The 25,149-nt window shown below is 42.2% G+C and overlaps 1 protein-coding gene across 1 annotated transcript in view; it reads right to left on the bottom strand.

Annotated features, from left to right (window-relative positions):
• The window catches only part of KIF20B (kinesin family member 20B), a 79,488-nt gene that overhangs the window by 35,394 nt on the left and 18,945 nt on the right, over positions 1-25,149 (bottom strand). The window contains exons 14-19 of the mRNA XM_065407838.1: positions 23,841-23,991; positions 22,497-22,722; positions 17,218-17,279; positions 9,770-9,889; positions 6,915-7,080; positions 2,119-3,337 (exon numbers count right to left, since the gene is read on the bottom strand). Coding sequence (XP_065263910.1) covers positions 2,119-3,337; positions 6,915-7,080; positions 9,770-9,889; positions 17,218-17,279; positions 22,497-22,722; positions 23,841-23,991 — 1,944 coding nt within the window. The remainder of the gene's footprint in view (positions 1-2,118; positions 3,338-6,914; positions 7,081-9,769; positions 9,890-17,217; positions 17,280-22,496; positions 22,723-23,840; positions 23,992-25,149) is intronic.

Here is a 25,149-nt window from a genome sequence, read left to right on the forward strand (position 1 = left end):
CAAATAGCTTCTGCAACTTTGACAGAATAATTCCAAGCCTCTTCCACTTTCAGATCCTTGAGTTCTTCTATTCCAGTCCACTTCCCTAACTAATTCCCTTAATTTTTTAAAGTTTACCCTTTTGAAATCAAGACCCCAGTTGTAGATCTATTTTTGTTTATCCTTCTATTTAGTTTAAACTGAATTATCTCATGTTCACTTGAACAAAGTCATTTTGATCCAAACAGACTGCTTTATGCATTCCATCACTTCTGATTTTTTTAGTGTACTTCATCATTAATATACAATGCTACTCCACCACCGTTAGCATTATTTCTATCTTTCCTGAATAGCACCTACCCTTCAATACTTGTACTCCTGGCATGACTACTATTTCACTATGTTTCTATTATCTTTATAATATTTGGATTCACTTTCTGCACCAGTAGTTCTAGTTCCTCCATTCTGTTACCCAGGCTCCTTGAATTGGTGTACAAACATCTCAGTTTTGTGTGCTTGGCTTTACCCAGATTCCTCATCCGATTAGGTAGTCATTCTACTGCCAGTATCGCCTACCTGTTAGCTTCATTGGAACTATCTTTCCTCTTAATGTCCATTCTCCTAGACACTGCTGTTCTTTTCTCCATTGCTATATTCTGTTTCTTGATTTTCCTTCCGGTCAATATTAGAATCAGGTGTGGAGATTACATGAGCATCTCCCAACCACCTCCCCCAGATTCCTAGTTTAAAGCTCTTTTAATTAGTTGTGCTGACCTCCATCCCTGAAGTCTATTTCCCTCCCTACTCAGGTGGGAAAGAACTGTCCTTTGTCCATGAAGACCTCCCAGTGGTCAAACATTCCAAAGCCTTCCTTATAGCACCACTGCCTCAGCCATCTGAGGATCATCATAAGCTTGTTTTACCTTTGTTCTCCTCCTCCAGGGTCAGGTAAAGGGGGTGCAATTATGCCTCAGGCTGGTTCCACTCTCCTACACTCATTTCCTGTTTAAGTTTTCATACTCCATCCATCACCAAGTTATCCAAGTGTTTACCAAAAATATAATATCATATAACAATTATTAACATTTTAATATTTTGGACCTAGGTCAAGAGTTACCTGCTTTAAAAAAATTGCCTTATATGAAGCTTCTGCTCCAACATTTTCACCTTCTACTCCAAAAAGGTTATTTAGTATCAGGATTTCTAACAGGTAGGCTTATATAAAAGTTTTTCTTGCCTATGGTTTCCATACAAGAAGTAGATGGTAGATGAATATTAACAGAGCTCCAACTGCAGAGACCATTTTAATACAGGAACTACTAGTTCACAGAAAGATTGCACACAAGCGTAGTCTACAATAATTAGGTATACTCCACTGTACGGTGTTAAACTGATGCAGGAGACCCTAAACATACCAGGCTCCCCTTATTTACATTCTGAGAGTGCCTTAAACACAAGCTCTTTTCTAGAAGACACTTGAATCCAGTGGATAAAGTGAATAAAATAAATACTCATGATTGTACCATATTTACTTAGCCTGAAAAATCATTAAGCATCTATGTCCATTTCACTAGTGGAGATATAATTTATAGTTAGAATAATTGTTATAATTAGGGCAAAAAGATGCGTTATCATAATGTGCAAAAAACCTGATCAGACATTCTACTGTGACTTTTAGAGGGGAACCAACCCAAAATGCAACCCAATAAAAACCCAACCCCAAAAACCTAATTTACTACACAAGGTAGGAACATTGTAGAAAATGTGGAGAAGTTAGAAATAGTTCCCTATTGAAAACAAGTTAGTACACTTGGTACGAGTATTACCTTGTAAAATGGATTGCTTTTACTGCTAATTACAAGTTTAATTGCAACGTCTACATTTGTACTCATGTTTCCTTCCATGTATTGGTGCTACAGACAGGAATTTACTTACTGGGTTTTATACACTATCAAGACATACAATTAAACAAGTGAAAAAATAGCCAATAATGTGTACAAGTGATTTTCAAAGAGAAATTTTAGTATCTAAACCACTTAGCAGTTTAATCTGGATGAGTACCTGAGTGTTATTTAGAACTGAGCGGGTGCACATTCAAACTAGGTTTCATATCAAGTGTCTATTCAATGCTGTACTTACTGTTCTGTAACTTTTTTTGATTCTTCTTCTTCTCTCTCCTTTTCCTGAAGTGAATGTTCAATAGTTTTCAAGTTTTTCTTCAATTGTATGACTTCCTCCTTCAGTTCTGTTTCTTGATCATTTAAATCTTGGATTTTTATTTCTGAATTCATATATTTCTTTTCAAGGTCTTTTACATTGCTTTCCATCTTTAAAATGATAGAGTCTTTTTCCTTAAGTATTTGTTCTAACCTGGCTGCATTGTCATCTTTAGCCCTATTAGACTCCAAGAGGCATTCAAGTTCTTTTATTTTCTCCTTGTGACTGGCACTTTGTTTCTCTAGTTGGGTAATTGCTCTTCTATCTTCAGCCCCACGTTTTTCAGACTCACAAATTTTTTCCTGTAATTGTTCTTGTAACTGATTAACAAGGTTCTCCTTTTCCTTTATGGACAAATTACTCTGATTTGTAATGTCATCCAATTGTACTTTTAGTTGTTTGTTCTCACGCTCAGCCTCACTGATGCTCTTTTGTAAATTTTCAACTTGTTGAAGGAGTTCTTGGATCCGATTACTTTTTTGGGAAGAGGCCTTAATAATTTGCTTGCACTCTTTCCAAATGCCTTCAATACTGCAATGGAAAGAGCTCTCTCGCCTGACATCTGCAATATTAGATGTTTGGCACTGTGTGTTTAAGGAATGCATTTGAATTTTCCCTGGTTTATCTTTTTGAGAATCTTCCAAAAAATCCTTTAGATTGACCAGATCAACATCTACTGTACAAGATTCTAAATCAAGTTTATGCAACTCGTCTATCTTTGTCTGCATTGCTTTTATTTGTGACACTTTGACTATGATATTTTGACTAGAGGCTTCTACCTCTTTAGTCAGTTGTTTAATCTTCTCCTCTTGCTCTTTATTTATAGCTTTTTGTGTGTCTAATTCAGAAGCTATTTTCCCATAACTAGCCTGACACTGCTGGAGTTCCTCACTTAAACCAGAAGCCCTTTCTTTTGAAGAAGATAGCTCCAGGCACAAGTTTGCCATCTGTCTACTGAACCCTTCTTTTTCCCTTTTTTCATTTGTAAGTTCTTCTTTAAGTATAGCTAATTGACAGTCTAGGGATTCACTTCTTTCCTGTAATGCTAGTATTTCTGCCTCTTTTTCTAAAATGTTTTGTTGCATTTCTTCAATTTTCTTTTGCTCTATTGCATCATCTTTACATGCACTTCTAATGGACCCTATAAAAAGAAAAATAAGTATCACTTTATTGCTCTTGAAAGCAAAAATGATATAAATAAATCGTTATACATACCAAGAAGTAATTTTCAAATTTTTTTGGGAGATTTTGGCTGGTTTAGTAAACCTTAAATCCTCACATTATGCAATACTTTGAAGTTTGGCCTTTAAAAGTGATCCCCAAACCTGGAAGCTACTTGTTTGAACAGTACTACAGATAGTATCTGCCTTAGACTTACAGACAGGGTGTGCATTATCTAGATTTTCAGTCAGCCAGAATATGAATGGCTTGACACTGATTTGTGCTTTGTTCAGGTTCCCAATCTGCTGCAGTGATGGTAAAACTTTGTGATGTCTACTGCGCAAAAAAACCTACCTGACAGTCAACCATCCCCCATTTTCCACCTTGATGCAGAGAGAAACTAGGAGTTTGCTGGATTGTGTAAACTGTCCACAGCTCTGCCACAAGCAACAACTGTCCGCTAAATCTTTAAGTAAATGGCATCTAATGCCTTTCCACCATGTGCTGAAGGTTTGCTTTCCCAAATCTGCTTCTGATTTAATGGCAGCTTAAGGGTTAGTAGAGAAGGTATCTTAGAAACTCAAATTTGTGTGCAGATGGAAGTAGAGAAAGGAGGCCAAAATAGTAAAACAGATTTCTGCACTGCCTTCCTCACACACGTATGAAAAAATATTCCTGAAGACAAAATATTGAGAGTTTTGAGACCTCAAAAAACTTCAAGGGTACACACAGCTCTCAAAACACACACACAGACTGAGCTCCACCTTGAAAATATTTTTGTTTTTATTACACTAAGGCTGATTAACTAACAATGAGCAACTGCTACTCCCATTGATATCAGTTAGAATCACTTCTGAAAAAAAATTGGGAAAATTTTCTAGTGCAACCACACATAATGCAGTGTTGGGGTGTAGTCCCCTGGTCAAATACATATGCTTATTGCAAATGTTAATTTATATTTAGAAATTGGCAGGGAAAAGTGTTTTTACAGAATATAAAATCAGTGTAGAAAATAGTGCAGTGTGCAAACACAGTAAGTTGGAGGTAGACTGCACAACTACCATTAGTGTACTTTGTAAATTTACAGCAGTACACCTTGAGGAGATACTTCTGAACTAGCATCAGTGTGTGTAGACACACATACGTGGAAGTAACTTTCATGTGCTAAGTTGAAGCAGCATTGATAAAGTGATGACTATTATGCATATCTATGGCAAATAATCCATTGACCCAAGACTGGTTTATTATAGAAGCCTTAATAACTTTAGTCGGCCACCTTAAAAAAAAAAAAAAAAAAAAAAAGCTTCCAGGGGTCTATTTCCTCCACCCCACCAAGAATTACTCCTGCAGGACAGACAGGATAAGCAAGCAATAGCTTTACTAACAGAAGTGTCATGGCTTTGGAGTCAGACCTCGCAAGCCAGCAGTAGATAGAAACCAGCATTAGAAACACTGGAAAGGGAAATGGCCAGTTTCCTGTTGAGACCCAGCACTCTTTCCTTGACTGGGCCCACGAATCAGACTTTTATATAAAAACCATCATGTATTCTCTATATTAAGTTATGTAATAAAATTATACTACTGATACAGAGAAAGGTGTATGTGGCTTATGTTCTCTGAATGGAATGGATAAAAGAAAAGGCATAGTCCGACACCCACAGTATTACTGTGACAGTTTTGTATGTTAGAGAAAGTCCTAGAATCAATTTCAAATATTTTAGGTGCTTTATAATTGACAGCTAAGATCATTTGGGGAACTTTGTTGATATTGCTGTAACAGGGTACGACTTCCAACTTAGACAGCCAACCTGCATGAAGAGAATTTCTTAAGAATTTCTCATTTATTATAGGAAAGGCTGCAGGATAAGGTGAAAAACAAATTTTAGTATTAACTAAGTCTTTATTGCTAAAATTTACATTCTCTCTCTGTGAAAAGGTGATTTTTTAAGCAAAGTTTGAGGAAGATACAGTTGGCCATTTTTGAGTTATGTACTTAAGGAGAAGCAAAAATTCTCCAAACACTTTTTTGAGACAGTCAACCAACTGACCTTTAAGATTTGACTGAGTGCTCTTTAAAGAGAGTACCCAAGACTAAGTTTTGTGTTTTGAAAAGTTTGCATTTCCTGACTGTACAACTGTAACAGTAGCATTAATGTACCACTTTGCATTCTATCTGGTTTCCTGTTCAATGCTAAAAATTAGTATTTATAAAACTGTCATCAGGCATGAATACCAAGATTAAAGCAGGTATCAGATACAGTTTGCTATAGCAAGGGGCTTAATGTTCGCTTAATTTTGTCATCACCTTCTCCCCTCTTGGCATTTACATGGGTTGCTCCATAAGGTGGTTCCATGCAGAACCAAGGTTGGCCCTAACCAACATGTGTTAAGGTCTTCACAGGCATATCAGTTCCTTCTCTTGTCAGAGAAAGCAGATCAGCAGCTTGCTCACCTCCTATGCGCTAGACCTATGGAACTTGCTATTACCACTCCTCCTTTGTTCAACGTGGCCCTGAAGGGAGTGCCCTTCAACAGCTGTTACTTCTCAATCCCATGGTGGGGGCTGGGCTACCTGCACCTCCATGTTTTGCTTCCCATTTTACCACCAGATAGCAGAGGCTAGGTAGCTCTAAATCCATCTCCACATGTTAACTGGGGAAGCCTTCAGATCCTTACTTGAGGGAAGGAAAGAGGAAAAGCCTCTAGGCTACCCCATTGCCTCCTTTCCTTGATTCTTGTTTGGGGTCAACATATTCCTGGTCAACATATTCCTATCTGCAATCCCCACTCAGGCTGTGTAGATGCTGCACCGATTATTTGAGGCCCCTTAGCTTGTAGGAAGGCATCTACATGATCCTTGACAGTCAGAGTCCAAGCAAGCTTGGGGAACAGGGGGATTTCAAAGCTGCAGCTACTGAACAGCTATGTAGATATATGCCATACATGAGTTGAATACCTACTTAATGCAGTTTCCAGCAGTAAAGAGATGTTTATGAGAAACACCAGATCCCAAAATGAATTTGAGTTTTACCATTATCAGCTTTAAATATTATATATAGATTTTTACATGTTTCTATATACTGACCTAATGAAACACCTTGCACAGAAGTGTGTACAGCACCTACATACTATATGACAGAATAGATCATAGACCGCATTGACACTTCTTCAGACAGTTTTTAAAAGAGCTTAGGCAGGAAAATGCTAGGTTTAAGAAGGTTAACAGCAAGCTTGGCAGAAAAACAACAGTTAAACATGCCAGTTGTAGGTAAAGTCCACTCTAACAGAAATATCTTGACTACATCAGAATTTGCAAATGTATTAGCAAACATAGCAAAGGGGAAGCAAGACATCTAAAAGCAGTTTTTATTTTAAGATTTTAGAGGCAACACACAAGACAATGAAAATAAACAGTTACTTCCATTTAGCATTTAATGTTGCTGACTTTCTTCTCCTCAGACGATAAAGTTTACGAATTGCGAATTTTTGCTTTTGTTCTGGCATTGGAATCAGATTTTTTTGGAAGGCTCCCTGTTCGGCTGTGGTAGAAATGGTACCTTTCTTTGTAGGTGGCTCTTCCTCTTGGGTAGGCTTACTTTCAAAACAGCGTTTTCTTCCTACATCCAACACATGCTTCACACTTTCACTAGACTGAGTGCCTTCTATTGTCCCATTGCTGTTCTCCTTTGCCATTTGTCTTTTAATGGTAGTTACAGTGTTGTCCTATGTTTAAATAAAATTAGTTACCACCTGCCATTATATAAAACAAGCAGCCAACATGTTACAAGCAATAAATAATCTCAATTTAATCTGAAAACAAAAAATGAGACACACAGCCATATAACATCTTCCTACAAGGATTTTTGTTGAAAAAAAAAGTCAGCTATAGGTTGCCTTTTCTGTGGGCAATAAAGAGGTGTACAATGCTTTGGAGTACAGAATACAGCACAAAGGGGAAGAAAAGAAAAAGCACTAACAGATAATACACATGAATCAGAGGGATTATGTATTCCATTAAGAGAACAGTAATGTGTGTCAAAAGCTACAGAAACTGTTGATTCCTTCAGAAAGCATTTGGGTGACTTTTACAAATTTTTTTTTACACTTTCTGTCATCTTCTCAAAAGTGAAAGATCTTAGTAACAGTCTTAACCCTTCCTCCAATCAACAGTACTCGATGTACTTTCTAATTAGGTTAGAAATGCCCATGATAAATATTAAGTCCAAAGGATAGTTTGGCAAATGCTTTAATTTCTGCTATGTACTATAAATTTGACCAAATATTAAGACCAGGCTGGCCAGAGAGTAGATATGTTGCCGTCTTATCTAAAAACACCATGTGGTTATAGCACTTCATCTTCACACTATCATGTCATTAAATAAGACTGGTGGACAGACAGAGTTAAGGTTTGTTTTTTTAATAGTTCTATACCTGTAGATTGGTCAGGTGTGAAAGCATGGTATGGACAGTTCACTTTGGGGAAATTAATTGGAGAATGAGAAAATGACAGGAGCCATATCTTGTGTAATCCTAAGAAGTTTTGGAGTATAGGTATAACCCTCAAAAGTGGTCGCACTACTGAAAAACTGAAGGGCAGGAATAAGATGAGTCAGTGTTAATTTGCATCCCCTAATGTACTTTATGGAATATATCAGTGTGGAACTTGTAGAAAAAGTGGGTGCTTATACATAACATAGCTGCAAACATAAGATCATTTTAACATGCACATTGTATTTCTCTGGAAGATTGTTTCAGGCTAGTTGACAATTAGTGTGTGCATCAAAGTCCAGTAAGTCACTACCACCAATGTACTTATAGGCCCATACCATCCCAAAGGCTTTCAGTGGTTACAACCATTGTACATCGCTACTAAGTCAGTCAACCATTTCAAAGCCAGGGAAGAAAAGAATGGTGGTGTAGAATGGGTAGCCAGGACCAATCTCATTCTGTATCTGAGTGGAGGGATGGTGATCAGGATACCTCTGGAATATCTGCTTTGTCTCCAAACATTTCTGACCTCCTCTTCTCCTGCTTCCTCTACCTCCATGCCCCCACTGAAACTTGGCTCTCAGTGCAACAATGTCTCTTACTGCTCCTTCTCTCCCACACCGTAATCAAAAAGAATGACGGTGATGGTGTTGGGGGCTGCTGCTTTCCCTCCATCTCTAACTCATTTCTTGGTATGTGCTTTTTCCTCTGAATTGCTCACCAAAAAGTCTCCTTTAAATAATCTATTGCTCCCCCTCCTCCCAAAGCTTTATTTCTTCTTCATTTGTCTCTTATTTAGTCTGACTTTGATGATGTCATAACTCTAGCTTCCCGCCCACCACTTCTTTCCATCTTCAACTGTAGATTCATTCTCCCAAATAAAATGGCCACTCCGCAGACCTATCCCTCAGCCATCTTGGCTAATAGCCATTGATGGACCTAACCTCCATGAATTTATGTAATTCTTTTTTGAAGCCAGTTATACTTTTGGCCTTCATAACATCCCCTGGCAACAAGTTCCACAAGTTGACTGTATGTTGTGTGAAGAAGTACTTCCTTTTGTTTTAAACTTATCACTTTCATTGGTTTGTGTGTGATGTGAAGGGGTAAATAACTTCACTACGCACTTTCTCCAAACCATTTGTGATTTTATAGACCTCTATCATATCCCCTCTTTCTAAACGGAACAGTCCTAATCTTTTTAATCTCTCCTCATATGAAAAGCTCTTCCATACCGTTTAACCATTGTTGTTGCCCTTTTCTGTACATTTTCCATTTCTAATACATCTTTTTTAGGATTGGGCAACCAGAACTGCACTCAGTATTCAAGGTATGGGCATACTATGGATTTATATTGTGGCATTAGGATATTTAGCATTGTATCTATCCCTTTCCTAATGGCTCTTAAAATGGTCAGCTTTTTTGACTGACGCTGCGGATAATTCTTTGAAAATCATCTGCTCAGTGACTCCAAGATCTCTTTCTGAATGGTAACAGCTAATTTAGACCCCATAATTTTGTATGTGTAGTTAGGATTATGTTTTCCAATGTGCATTACTTTGCATTTATCAACACTGAATATCATCTGCCATTTTGTTGCCCAATCACCCAGTTTTGTGAAAACCCTTTGTAAGTCGAAAACAGACTGCGAAGAGTTAACTATCCTGAGTAAAAAAAAAAAAAAATTTGTCTGCAAACATTGCCACCTCACTGTTTGCCCCTCTTTCTCCAGACCTTTTATGAATATGTTGAATAGCACTGGTCCCACTACAGATCCTTGGGGGACACCACTATTTACCTCTCTCCATTCTGAGAGCTAATCATTTATTCCTACACCGTTTCCCATCTTTTAACCAGTTATTACAAGCATTAAAAGTTAAATTAAGTTTTGTACATTTTAAGAAATGAAGAGCCGAAAACTTACATAGTCCTTTACTGTAGTTTCTAAATGGGATATTAAGTCCTGTAGTCTACTTATAACATCATCTTTTTGCTCCACAATGTGCATTAGCTCTTGAATCCGTTTATTCTGTGTCGTCATTTTCTTCAAGAAGAGAAAAGTTACATTTTTACTAGGTTTTAGATAACAGGAATCCATTGCAACTAGGGCTGTCGATTAATCACAGTTAACTCACGCGATTAATTCAAAATTAATTGCGATTAATTGCAGTTTTTTAATCACACCATTAAACAATAGAATACCAATTGAAATTTATTAAAGATTTTGGATGTTTTTCTGCATTTTCATATATATTGTATTCTGCGTAGTAACTGAAATCAAAGTATATATTATTTTTATTACAAATATTTGCTCTGTTAGATAGTATTTTTCAATTCACTTCAAACAAGTACCAGCTTTGTCATGAAAGTGCAACTTACAAATGTAGATTTGTGTTACATAACTGCACTCTTAAATTTGTGACAACTCCTTGGGGGAGAATTATAGGTCTCCAGCTCTGTTTTTCCCGCCTTCTGCCATATATTTCATGTTATAGCAGTCTCGGATGATGACCCAGAACATGTTGTTCAGTTTAAGAAGACTTTCACTGCAGATTTGACAAAAATGCAAAGAAGGTACCAATGTGTGATTTCTAAAGATAGCTATAGCACTCGACCCAAGGTTTAAGAATCTGAAGTGCCTTCCAAAATCTGAGAGGGACGAGGTGTGAAGCATGCTTTCAGAAGTCTTAAAAGAGCAACACTCCGACGTGGAAACTACAGAACCTGAACCACCAAAAAAGAGAAATCAACATTCTGCTGGTGGCATCTGACTCAAATAATGAAAATGAAAGGACAGTTTCCTGTTCCGTAACTGGCATTCTTCGAGATGTGTTGCTCCTGTCTATTCCACAGTAGGTGTGCGTGCTCACCACGTGCACTGGTGCCGGAAGTTTTTCCCTTAGCAGTACCCGTATTGGGGGAGCACCACGGCGACCCCTGGAGTGGCGCCTGTATATTGCGCTATAAGGGGAGCCACGGGCTCCCCCCACCCTCTGTTCCTTCTTGCCGGACAACTCCGACAGAAGAGAAGAGGGCAGGGTGTGGAATAGACAGGAGCAACACATCTCTAAGAACGCCAGTTACGGAACAGGTAACTGTCCTTTCTTCTTCGAGTGATTGCTCCTGTGTATTCCACAGTAGGTGATTCCAAGCAATATCTGTTGGAGGTGGGTAGGAGTTCACGATATTCGGGACGAAGTACCGCCCTGCCAAACCCGGCGTCATCCCTAGACTGGGAGATGATCGCGTAATGCGAAGTAAATGTGAGGACTGAGGCCCAAGTGGCCGCCCCACAAATGTCCTGGATGGGGACATGGGCGACGTAGGCAGCTGATGAGGCCTGAGCCCTCGTAGAGTGTGCCCTGACGATCGGTGGCGGGGAAATCCCTGCCAGATCATAGCACATGCGTATGCACGAGGTGACCCAGCAGGAAAGTCGCTGGGTGGAGATAAGCTGCCCCTTTGCCTGCTCGGCCGAGGCAATAAAGAGTTGAGAGGATTTCCGAAACGGCTTAGTCCGATCCAGTTGAAAAGCCAACGCCCTACGCACATCGAGCGTGTGGAGGCGGTGTTCCTCATTAGAAGAGAAGTGGGGCTTAGGGCAGAGCATGGGGAGAAAGATGCTCTGCTCCATATGGAAGGCGGAGACCACCTTCAGGAGGAATGCCGGGTGTGGGCGGAGCTGGACTTTACCCCTATGGAAAACCATATAGGGAGGTTCTGAGGTTAAGGCCCTGAGCTCCGAGACACGTTGGGCCGACGTGATCGCCACGAGGAAGGCCACCTTCTACGAGAGGTGCGACCAGGAACACACGGCCAGGGATTCAAAGGGGGGGGGGCCCCGTGAGATGGGACAAGAGCAGGTTGAGGTCCCATTGCGGCACAGGGGGCCTAGCATACGGGAAGTCATCTAGTGGGAGAAGACCGAGTGGCCTTGCACCGGCGGGTGAAAGGCCAATATTGCCGCCAGGTGCACCCTGACTGAGGCAGGTGCCAGTCCCTGGGCCCTAAGGGATAAGAGGTAGTCTAGGATAAACTGGAGAGGTGTGGTGGAGGGGGAGACTTCCCGCTCACCCGCCCCCCTGGCGAACCTGGATCACTTTGCCACGTACGTCTGATGCGTGGACGGCTTCCTGCTTTCCAGGAGGACTCGCCTTACCTGCTCCGAACACCTATTCTCTCCTCATTCAGCCACGGAGCAGCCACGGTTAGGTGAAACGTGGCCAGATTGGGATGGAGGAGGCGCCCCCTGTCCTGGGAGAGAAGGTCCGGGCGGAGCAGTAGCGCCCTCGGGGGGGCCGCCAAGAGGCTTAGGAGGGGCCCAAACCAGTGCTGGCGGGCCCACGCCAGGGCTATGAGAATGACTCTCGCCTTGTCCGCTTTCTCTTTCTAAAGGACCTTGGCGATGAGGGGGAACGGGGGAAAGGCATAGAGGAGCTGGCCCAACCAGCTCAGGAGGAACGCATAGGAGATCACGCATTCCCCCACCCCTCCCCTGGAGCAGATCCGGGGTCAATGCCGGTTCTGGCGGGTTGCAAACAGGTCGATCTGGGGAGCTCCCCACTCTTGGAAGAGCCGGTGAGCGACCTCCGAGTGGAGCGACCACTCGTACTCGGGGGAGAAGACCCTGCTGAGGCAGTCCGCTTGCATATTGCGGACGCCCGGGAGGTGAGCCGCCCTCAGGGAGATATCGTGGGCTATACAGAACTCCCATAGGTTCAGGGCTTCCTGGCAGAGGGCTAGGGAGCGAGTCCCGCCTTGCCTGTTGATATAGTACATGGCAGCGGTGTTGTCCGTGAGGACTCTGACCACCCTGCCGCGGAGGTGCGTGAGGAAAGCCACGCACACCAAATGGTACTGCCCTGAGCTCCTTGACATTTATGTGAAGGGTCAAGTCCAGGGTCGACCACGTTCCCTGGGTTTGCGAGTCCCCCGTGTGGGCTACCCAGCCGAGGTCCGAAGCATCGGACATCAGGTCTATGGACGGGTTGGCTTCCCTGAAGGGAACCCCTTGCAGCATATTGCTCGGGCAGGACGACCATAGGAGGGAACCCGGTATCGGGGATGGAACCGTGAGGACCTTGTCCAGACCGTCCTGAGCTTGGGAGAATTGGGAAGCCGGCCATATCTGGAGAGGCTTCACATGGAGTCTGGCACGGCAGATCACGTAAGTGCACACCGCCATGCGTCCCAGAATCCGAAGACACGCCCTTGCCGTGGTCACTGGGAAGGCTGTGACCGAGGCGATGAGATCCCTTAGGGTCTTGAACCTGTCCAGGGGAAGAGAAGCTGTGGCCCTTGAGGAGTCCAGCAGGGCCCCAATGAACTCTATGCACTGAATGGGCACTAATATTGATTTGGTCTCGTTCACGACAAGGCCTAGATCAGTGCATGTCAACAGGAGCAGCTCCACATGGGACTCCATTTCGAAATGAGACTCTCCCTTGAGGAGCAAGTCATCCAGGTAAGGGAAAATTTGTACCCCCTCCCGCGTGAGGTAGGCCGCCACCACGGACATACGTTTCGTGAAAACTCTGGGAGCCATGGATAGGCCAAAAGGGGAGGACCGCAAATTCGTAATGGTCCATCCCTACCATGAATCGGAGGAAGCACCTGTGCCCCTCGAAAATATGAGGGTGAAAATACACGTCCTGAAGGTCCAGGGCCGCGTACCAGTCCCCCGGGTCCAGGGAGGGGATAATAGAAGCCAGGGACACCATGTGGAACTTGGAAGGGGTTAGGAACCTGATCAGGTCACGCAGGTCCAGAATGGCCCTGAGACCCCTTTCGCCTTCGGGATCAGGAAGTATCGGGAGTAGAACCCTTTGCCCTGGAACTGAACTGGTACCCTTTCCACCACCCTCAGGACGCAGGAGGCAGACATGGTCCGGGTTCTCCGGGGCCATCACGGAGGGCAGGTGATTTGGCGGGGGTGAGGTGAACTGCAACACGTAGCCCTTGGAAATGGTACTGAGGACCCACTGATCCGAAGTTATGCGGGACCACGCCCTGAGGAAGGCAGACAATCGGTTGCAGAACACAAACTTTATTAATTGGGGGAGGTCTCCCTGGCAATAGGCCCGGTGCCCCCTGCAAATAGTCAAAACCGCCTCTTTCCCTGCCTCTTGCCCTTAGAGGGTCCAGGCTGAGGGGCAGAGCCGGACTGCCGCTGAGACAGACGCTTCTAGTCTCTGGGTCTTTTGTACAGGGGCTCATATCTGCTCCTCACAGGTTGAGCCGCCAGAAGTGATTTGGCCTTGTCCTTAGCTGGAAGGAAAGAGGCCCAAGGTCTGCAAGGTGGTGTGGGAAGCTTTCATCCCATGCAGCCTGACGTCCGCCTGCTCCGCAAAGAGCGCCTTGCCATCGAATGAGAGGTCCTCCATCAGAGATTGGGCCTCCGTCGACAGCCCGGACAACAGGAGCCAGGACGCCCTGCGCATGGCGATCGCGGAAGCCATGGAGCTAGCCGCCATGTCAGCAGCATCTGACACCGCTTGCACGGCCGCTTTAGCCGCCGCCAACCTCTCTTCCACCAAAGCCTTGAAGTCCTTCCTGTCCCGGTCTGGGAGGAGGGGCTCAAATTTAGGCAGAGACTCCCACAGGTTGAAGTCGTACCTGCTCAGTAAGGCCTGATGGTTGGCTACCCGAAGCTGGAAACTAGCCGACGAATAAAATTTTCTGAAAAAGGAGTCCAGTCTCCTGGTGTCTGTTTTTGGGGCTGGGCGCGGGCTGGCCCTGACGCTCTCTGTGGTTTACCGATTCCACTATGAGCGAGTTGGGTGCCAGGTGGGAATAAAGATATTCGTGGTCCTTCGCTGGCACAAAGTATTTCCTCTTGGCCTTCTTGGAGATTGGGGTCAAGGAGGCGGAAGTTTGCCACAGTGAGTTCGAAATGTTGGCAATATCTTGGTGCAGAGGCAGGGCCATGCGGCCCGGTGCCGAGGGAGACAGGACGTTAAAGAGGGAATCAGAAGGACCCTCCATCTCCTCGGCCTGCAGCTGGAGGTTGGATGCCACCTGCTTTAGCAGGTCCTGGTGCGCCTTGAAGTCCTCCTACGGGATCAATGGCGGAGGCACCGCTATGGTGTCGTCCGGTGCCAGGGAGAGGGCCCGCACGGAGCCGGGCGCCTTGGTTGGTGCCGGGGCATCAAGACAGAGATCAGAGTCCTGGCGCGGGTCTGCCAACTCGTGACCTGCCGACTTGTCCCGTGGGCGGCCACAGGAGGCCGATGGAACCTGGGACAGTCCGGCGAAAGAACGGGCCTCCATTTGGGCTGGCACCGATGGCCGCGGTGCCCACTGGCACCACTGTCCTTGCCATGGGGTCCCCTGCCATTGGCTCGGCTGAGTGCGCGATAACAGCATGTGTCCCGGCAGAACGGCGTGGACTGAGGATGGGTGCCGAGGTCGCCGAAGAACGCTTGGTGCCCCGGGAGTGGTAGGAGCAGTGCCTGTGACGTCGTCTCCCTCGGGACCAGGATCTCGACATCGAGGAGCGGTATCTATGCGACGAACTGCTTTGGTACCCGTGACGGCGACGCGAAGCCCGGTGTTCTGACGCCGAGGTACCCCGCGGGGAGCCTCTGGCGTGACGTCTAGTCGAGTGGGAACTGGAACGCCGACGTCTGTCCCATCGAGAGCGGCTCTGTACCCACGCCTCGCAGGTGAGCGTTCCCGGTGCCTCTCTCGGTGCCTAAGCTCGCTGGCAGGCGGCGTAGAGGGTCCCCGCGACTCCCGTCCCGACGGCAGCTCAGACGGTCTGGCTGGCGTCGAGGGTGGCCAGGAGCTGTCAGAAGAGCGGCCGCTGCACGCCGAGCGGTGCGGTGAGCGATCCTCGGGAGCGGGAACTGCGGCTGCCCGGAGAGGTCTGGTGGGCACCCAAAGGCATCGACAGCATCCGTACCGGTGGGGATGCCTGGGCCGACGGTACTGGGCTGCTCTGCTCCACGCGAGTCGGAGCTCTTGAGCCCAGGGATCGAGTGCTGCCCAGCGCGGGACCAACCTCCCCCTTATCCTTATCGTGGCATCATTGCAAGGCCGGGCCCTTCTCTTGCTTTTTGGAGGGAGAGCGGCGCCGACTGGTCGAAGGGGCCTTGCTACATACCAACAACGCAGCGGCCGGCGCCGAGTCCGATCTGCGTACTGGCGTTGGGGCCAGCACCGACTCCATCAGGAGAGCGCGAAGTCTAAAGTCTCTCTCCTTCTTGGTCCTTGGCTTGAATGACCTGCAGATCCTGCAACGGTCGCTAATGCGAGTCTCACCCAGGCAGTGAAGACACTCAGCGTGAGGGTCGCTCCTGGGCATAGAACGGCGACAAGAGTCGCACAACTTGAAGCCTGGGGCATGGGGCATGCCCCGAGCCCACTCTAACAACTGAAGAATGATCCACGAACGGTACCACTAAGATCGAGAAGAAGGGCTGCAGCAAAGCTGGAGCACAAAGTTCCGACTACCTTCACTGGTGGCAAGAAGGAACTGAGGGTGGGGGGAGCCCGTGAATCCCCTTATAGCGCGATATACAGCACGCACACCTACTGTGGAATACACAGGAGCAATCACTCGAAGAAGAACATGCGTCAATCCGCACTGCTTTGGATTGTTATCGAGCAGAACCAGTCATCAGCATGGACGCATGTCCCCTGGAATGGTGGTTGAAGACTGAAGGGACATATGAAACTTTAGCACATCTGGCACATCAATATCTTGTGACGCTAGCTACAACAGTGCCATGAGAACGCCTGCTCTCATTTTCAGGTGACATTATAAACAAAAAGCGGGCAGCATTATCTCTTGAAAATGTAAACGAATTTGTTTGTCTGAGCGATTGGCTGAACAAAAAGTAGGACTGAGTGGCCCTGTAGGCTCTAAAAAATTGTATGCAGTTTTTTTTGTACATAATTCTACATTTGTAAGTTCAACTTTCATGATAAAGAGATTGCACTACAGTACTTGTATTAGGTGAATTGAAAAATAATTTTTTTTTTTTTTTTTTACAGTGCAAATACTTGTAATCAAAAATATAAAGTGAGCACTGTACACTTTGTATTCTGTGTTGTAATTGAAATCAATATATTTGAAAATATAGAAAACCATCCAAAAATATTTATATAAGTAGTATTCTATTATTGTCTAACGGTGCAATTAATTTTTTTAATTGCTTGATAGCCCTAATTGTAACAGGACTCCAAATCTTTTGCACTCAAAACACCCAATGAGAAACAAACCATAATAGTGCTAGGTCTATTCAGTTAAGCACACTATGAAATCAGACATTAAGCTATTGTAATTTTGTATGAATAATTAAAGCAGATGTTAGTTTCAGTGAATTTATTTCTCTTAAAAGAAAAAAGGAAAAAAAAAGGAGGAGTTACCTCAGTAGCTTCTTCAAGTTGTTGAGCAGATTCACTTAATTTAATCACTTGCATTTCAAGCTCTGTAATCAAATAGAGAAACTGGTTTGCATTACATAGATTGCAAACTAGTAGTTCATTCAGTAAGTTGGAAAAGTCTTTCTATAATAAGGTTTTAGTCATTTGCCAATAATTGAGATACACAGACTGTTCCCCCCAGTTTGATTTAGCAATCTAAAATATTTTTTGATTTTCAAATGAATAATTTAAATAGTTTGGAAAAATAAATGCATATATTTCAACCAAAACGATCCAATAATTGCACTTTAAGCAAAAGGGTGGCTTCTTCCTGTAAGCCTGCTCACCGAGCCCTGCTCAAAGCAATAACTTTAATATCAGAGACCTTAATACATTAATGAGGATTGTAATTTTTTCACTCTCCAATATAGGAAAGCTACCCCTCCGCCATGAAAAAGGCCACCAAACCCACAAGTGGGTAAGTGAATGAAATCCAGATGTATGTGTCTCTCTCACACACACGCCTTTCAGTTCTGGAAACAGGACACAGTAATAGAGTCTGGAGTCAGCTTAGATAAGCCCACTTATGTCCTGAGATACTGATTCGCTTGCTTATTTGTTTTTCCAGCCTCTAACCTGTTAGGAAAGTTTCAATAATACCAAGTGTGCTGAAAATACATGACTAATGCTGATGCAAGCTAGACAGGAATGAAGGTTTTTGTTGCCCCCCCACCTTTTTTTTTTTATAAAGGACAAAGTTATAAATTTCCACAGATTTCCTCTATTTTGATGCAACCAACAGGAGCACAAGCTCCTTCACAAGCAGAGATTTTAGGGTAGATATCTGAATCCACAATTTTAAAATGTTGTAAGAGAAAGAACCACCTCAATATTAAAACCAACATCTTTTCACCCTCTTCCTCACAGTTCAGCTTTTCTGTCTTTATTATTCAGGTTGACTAAACAATGGAAAGGTTTTTATAAAACTTCTCCAATCTCCTCACTCCTTAGAGTGGTTCCATTTCTTTATTAAGTTTAAAACATAGTCTTTTTGGTTTTTAATGTTTAGTGCCTCTGCAGAGTAAGCCTATTGGAAAAAAATGCTATTCTATGTTGATCAGAGTCCTCTTGGTGCTCATTGCAAGATTTAGAATTTACAGTAGTTGGATGTAAATGTAGAAAGTCCTCCTGAAAGTGCTGAGTGTTTCTGGGAAGGAGAGTCATATGTAAGCACTGATGTGACGCTCCATATTCTTTATAGACATATGCGGATTGTATAAATATGGCATAATTAAGATACATGAACCGTCTTCCATAAAATATAAGGTATCATTGGAAAGGTTATGATTTACTGGATGTGATTCTCCTATTTGTATGCATGTATCATTTCTGTATCTGGAGTTAGGAATATTGACTATGTAACAATTACAACTGTGGTTATACTTGGAGACGCCCACCAGACAGTAAGCAAAGAGCCTTAATAGGCCATTAGGAAAAAGACAATGAGTCTTCAAAGATGTGGATCCCCCATCTTCCAGGACTTACTTCCTGTGGACACTGCAAATAAACCTGGTTTCATGGTTGCTTTGACACTGCAAGGTCAGGTGATAATGTCACCTGGTAAAAAGAACCACCTTGAACACTGCTTGTACTTTTCCACTAGAAACAAAGGCTTCCCGCCTTATGTAAATTCTGTTTAAGGCTGAAGAGTAAGGCAAACAGGACTCTTCTCCATTGCCTTCCTGCCCAAGAAGACAGACAGTTGAAAGTACCTGAAGAAACAAAAGAACTGAGCTGAGGGAAAGGCAAAGGCTGAGTCCAGACTAAGACAGGAGTCTAGTCTGTAAAGAGAAGTAACTGGAACTCTAAGCTACAAAAACTCTGCAACTTGCCTAAAAACATTTAGGGTGAGAAATTACGTTTTGTAACCTGTTTCTTGAGTGTATTAAGCCTAGTTTGCCGGTTTTGTTTTATTTGCTCAGTAATCTGCTTTGTTCTGTTTGTTATCACTTATAGTCACTTAAAATCTACCTTTTATAGTTGTTAAACTTGTTTTTGTTATAAAACCCAGTTTGTGAAATTTATAATGGGGGGTTGGGGGGATGCAAGAAGTTGTGCATATATTTCTTCACATTGAGGGAGGGGGGAGAATTTATGAGCTTATGTTGTATAGATGTCTCTACAGCACAAGACAATATTTTTTGGGTGTACTTTCTAGCGGGGAGCTGTACTTGAGTGCTGGGCGATTTCCTAGCTAAATCTTCCCATTAGAGAGCTGCTCACAGACTGTGTGCAATTCTACAGCTGGTGCGTCCCTACCTGTGTGTGTGCTGCTAGAGGCCGAAGAGCCTGATTCAGCAAATCAGGGAGAGGGAGCCCAGGCTAGTGGAGCAGGCAGGCTCAGTGAAACCCCACTACATCAGGTAGCATGCTGGACTGGGGGTCCATACGTAAACACAACCTCCAGCCAACCAACCAAGAAACTGATTGTTGCATAAAAGAAAAAAACTGAAGTTCCACAAGATGCTTTAGGACCGTGTTAAGTGTTACTTTAGCAAGTTTTAGATATGGTGCTGAACTGTCCTCGGTCATCAGTTTAGGATGATTGCACCTGTTCTGATTTTTCATTTTAGCTGTCTGAGCAAGTGGCAGAGTACTAAGTACTTTCTCTGCATCATGGATAGCATCTTCAGCAACTTGGACACAATATTCTATGGTTTTCTTTTCAGACACAGAATTAATAAGGTGTAGTCTACTTAGTTCTTTTTGTGTTATGCTTCTAGCCATTATTATACTCCTGGGAGAATTCTGCACGTGCATAATTAGTGAGCCATGCATACTTTTAAAGTTTTGTGCAGAAAAAAAATCCTTCTGCTGAAATGGGAGTGGAGACACAGGGCCATAGGGGGGAGGGAGGTATAGGGCTACATGGTAATGGGGGAGGGGGTGCAGAGCTACATAGGGACAGGGGAGTGGCTGGATGAGGGCACAGAGACACATCGGGATGGGATACAGAGCCACATAGGGATAGGGAGGGGTGTGAGAGTGGGGGTGGAGGGACACGTCGACAGGGGGTGCAAGGACACATGGGGTTACAGGAACACACGGGGACGGGGCAGATATACCTGACTGAATGGGAGAGGCTAGGGGTCAGGCAGGGTCTGCATGGAAATGTTCCCTCCCCGCCCTCTTCCCCCCCTCCCCCAAAAAGTTCCATACTTTTCCCACCCATACCCAACAACCCATCAAGTTCACACCCAGACTCCTTCCCAGCAATTTACTTCCCTGTCCTTCAGCTCCTCCATTAACCCTGACTCCTCCAAGACTTTGCACTGCTTCTGAGGGGTGCGGGAAATACGGTTCTGTATTCTAGTTTAAATGGAATTATTACTCATGAGTTCTGTATTAATATGCCTAGTAAGGGATCTATTTGTCAAAAAACATTTCCTGAATCTTTTTTGTTGTCTGTATTGTTACAGACATACTTGCTGACAGGTATTTTGAAATAAATGACCAAAAATAATTGAAACTGGTGCGATTATATGGTGTTATTTCGACAAAAAAAAAAAATGCAGAATTTTCAAATATCATGCGCAAAATTTTAAATTTTTTTTGGCACAGAATTCCCCCAGGAGTAATTATATTCCTCATTTTCGTTCTTCCTTTAAAATTTTCATTTATTGCTTCCCTTTGCAGCAGTCAGCAATAGACCTGCAAGCTCAAATATGTCTGCTTTGGCATATTTGGGGTGAAATGCTCTAAATTTCTCATGATATGCCACACTGCAGGTGATAGCATAAACAAAACAAACAAAAAGATTACAACTTTGCTCCCAAAGTGGCAAGAGCAATCAAGAATTGCCAGAAAGTTGGGAAGTAAAGAGAATCAGATACTGCTTCTCAACAGAGCTATGTTGAATGCTGGTGAAAAGCCCAGAATTGGGACGGAAAAATCAGACACTACATCAACATTTCAATGACAAATTGTGGCAATGAGAAAATCTCTTCCAAGTTTCAGTAAAGGGCATATTGATCTTTAATCCAAAGTAATCTCTTTTTCTGTATTTTGTTCAGAGGATTTGTATCCTTTTGGCTAACAACTATTTGTTTCAATGTTTTATTTTGAAGAATTCTATTTGCATAGTTTGTGGCTACGTAATCACATGTTTCCAATCACGTTCAACTTTAGACATGGTGAATTAGTAGTTCACACACTGATATCTAGTAATCATTAAATATTAGTCATTGGTTTCCAGTATATAATCAACAGCTTTCATATTTACTAGTTAGAATGAGGAAGTAGTGAATTCACACTAAGAACTGAGAAGATAAGCTAACTAGATTTATCATTAATATATGCCCTACATACATTCCAGAAGCTTCTAGAATTTAGCAAATCAATTCCCCCTAACAGTTTATAAACTCCCTGTCTTCAGCATTCAGTGAGTTGATTCCACCCACTAGCCAGTCACTCCACTCATTACTGTTTTTCCTCTAGCACTTTAGAGGGTTTTGTTTCCCAATGGCAGGCATGTACTCAAGGTTTTTTTTTTTTTTGGGGGGGGGGGGGAAGAGGGGAGAAGAGGAGAAGTCTGGGAGGGGCGTTAATTTTTTTCCATTCAGGCTAAAAGTAGACAAGACAAGACAAAAATCCCCTCAAATAGAGATTGTGGTCAAGTAATTACTTCAATGACAAGTTGAAAAAACTAAACATGATAAAAAAATTTAAAGCCACTAGATTTTCTGGAATAAAAAACAAAAAGTTTCATAAACTGGATTCATACTCTGAGAATTCTACTATACTTATATTGCAAGGCACTAGTTCTCGTGAGATTATTCCTCATTGAAAGGTAACTGAAATTACTGTATTTTATAGGTAATTAGAATGTATGCTGTGCATGCTCTTAAAAATGTGAAATCAATAAAAGTCGTATTAAAAAAATTCATCCTACAGTTAGAAGACATTTTAACTTGAATAAGGCTGCATCTTTTCAAATTAAGTAATAACTGAACTGTTCTATAATTTTTAAATAAAGATTGTTTTCTTAAAACTAATAGTTTGTTGGTTTGGTTGAGCTTAAAATAATGTAATAAAAATAAGGGTAATATCCAATTTGATCAACTAGAAAGATCACAATATGAGCAGATGGTAACTAGTTTGTATTGAAGTGTAAATATTAAACTTAAGCAGGTTAAGATATCCAATCCACTTAATTCATTAGGACTTAACATATCTTCCAAGTCTGCATTAGTTTAGAATCACTCTTATTTTACCCCACTCACCTTTAGTTTTCTTTGTCAGCTCTTCTTTGGTTTTAGTTAGCTCAACAGTAACTTTTCCCAGTTTTTGTTCAAGCCAAGCAATAGCTTCTTGTGGGTCTTCTAGGGATAGAATATACCTGTGAGCTTCTTCTGCCTGCTTCTTAATATCCGTGACATCATCTTGCAGAAAATTAATAATGCCCTCGAGATCAATACAGTTCTCAGGAGCTACATTATTGCCTCCTTCCTAGAAAGGAAGTGGAAAGTGCTTTATGGTTATTTAGCAATGGCCTAAAATTGCTAAATCAGCTTGTAACTGCTATAATAGAACCCTAGGTTCTCTTGGACAAATCTTAGTATAGCCATCCTTCCTATGGACAGTTGGATAAATTCATGAAGTTGTTCATGAAAGGAAATGATAAAACCTAGGAATTCCCAGATTTTAATCCTTACTGATGCCATCTTGCACTTTGGGGATAATATCTGCCTTCCTCTTTTTTTTACAGCACTTAAAAGCAAGGGTAAAATTTTCTGTTATACTGATATAAATCCAAGTAACAGGAGAATTTTGCCCATAAAACACAAAGAAGTATTGTATCTTGAGTTGGGAGAATGTGGAATATAACACACCAAGTGAACAGTCTGTGTCAATTTCTGAATTGTTATTAACTAGTGTCTGGAAAACTTAATATATTTTTGTAAAAAGGTAAAAATAGAAGAAGAGTTAAAGATACAGCTTTTTTAAAATTAAGATGAAAAACAAGGGGAAGTAGAGGTTAAAATAATAGGACGACAAAAAACTGCAATATCCTGTCTCGTGCCAAAAAACAAGCACCGGGGCCTAATTATGCCTTAGATACATATGCTACTCCCATTGCTTGAAATGTGCACACATCTTTTTTGAAAAGATTTTTAGGTTCCTATAAACATATTCAGTGTGAGTAGCCTAAAGTCATCTGAAATAGGTATGTGACTGAAGTTAAACAAAGTTAAATTCATATTAGATTCTACTATAAGCTATAAACGCATCCAACTTTTTAGCACACAAAGCCCAAATTTTAGAACCTGAACTACTTACTTTTCATCTTATAGTGCACATCTCTAAATTTTCATCCCTTGAAAAATCCCCAAAATAGATCTTGAGAGTTCTTTAATGACAAGCTAAAAGGTACCGACATCTAATTTAAGAAATAAGGTCTACCCTACTTGGAACAAGAATTCTTGAAGTCACCACTACATCCATTCCTTGGCATCTGGAGTCAGTTTACATTAATACCCAACCATGAGAAGTGCTCATCCCTTAACAGTAGGTTAGGTACAAGTACAAAGCCAGATTCTTCAACAATATGTAGGGGGGGAAATTACCAGCATTCCAGCTCTTTCATTACAATGGGAATCTTTTATCGCCTGTTCTTCATCCAGGTTTTTGGCACATTCATTTACCAAATCCTTGTAGATTTCCAAGCGTTGTTCAGAAGCTTCTTCTAGCAACTCTCGTTCATGAGAAAGGCATTGCCTGTATTTAAAGAGTTCTAATGCTAGAAATTACTTTATTATTATAATTATAAACAAAGAATGTTAATGAGTCTGACACTACACTTTGACTATCAGAACCCGGGTATTCTCCCATGCTTGTTCATTTTGTGAACTGGGTTAATTTTAAGTTACAGCTGCTCTTGCTAACAAACATCACAAGTGTATATTACCTTGCATTCAGAAACAGTTCAGTAACTAAAAATTATGAAAAATATTTATACAGATCAAGGATTTCACAAGGTTTTCTGAATTGTGCATCTTACTAGAGGTAAACTGTACACTAAATTTGTGTATATTTTTCATCAGCCATTCAAGCAGCTTTTGAGCCTCACATACCAAAATTACTTATAGCATGGTAGTGCACTCTGTATGCCCTCCTCTTGCATGGAACATATCTGCATTTGATACAGGGATTGGAATTTACAGATGTCCAAAGTCTATCCCAAATCATGTCAAAGTTTCATTACTTAGTTCCAGACGTCTAGAATTGAAACATTTTATTGTTCTGGAAAGCATTTATATTGGACTATCAACTAGAGTACATTTGCAAGAGGTTTTCTTCCTGTAATTTTAGCAGACAGTGCAACAGGCAGCTATATAGCTAGAACTTTACATCTAAAGCCACTGAAAACATTCATCATATTCCCAATTAGATGACATTCATTTTTTGCCTAGATAGCGTGAGAGATCTTAGGACTTCAGAATTGTCATTTGTCTTTCATTGTTCTCACTTTTCAGTGGTTTAAATCAGTCAATACAGAACGCTGGGTTTTTTATTTTTGGAAAGATCAGAGCAGTCAAAAAGAATTTGTAATTCTTTCCTTTTACAAAGAATCTTAACCAATGTAATTTCTAAGGGAGGTGTGGGGAGGAGAACTCAATTTTATTTGAGCAAATCCAGTTCGACATGTTTTCTGAGAAGCTAAAACAAAGAGTCACTTATATTGGACACTGGAATAAGAGTGTCCGCACAGGGTGGAGGTGCGGGAAGGGGCAGCTATGTTAAACTTCCCCAACACTAAGTATTTGGCTTTTATTTTATTATTTCATTTTACCTGCAACTGTAAAAGATACAAATATTTACAACCTACAGGCTAAGATTAAAAGACTGAGTTACACAACAGTGTAAACTATGTAC

Source organism: Emys orbicularis, chromosome 7, assembly GCF_028017835.1.
Source record: "Emys orbicularis isolate rEmyOrb1 chromosome 7, rEmyOrb1.hap1, whole genome shotgun sequence".
Lineage (NCBI taxonomy): Eukaryota > Metazoa > Chordata > Testudines > Emydidae > Emys > Emys orbicularis.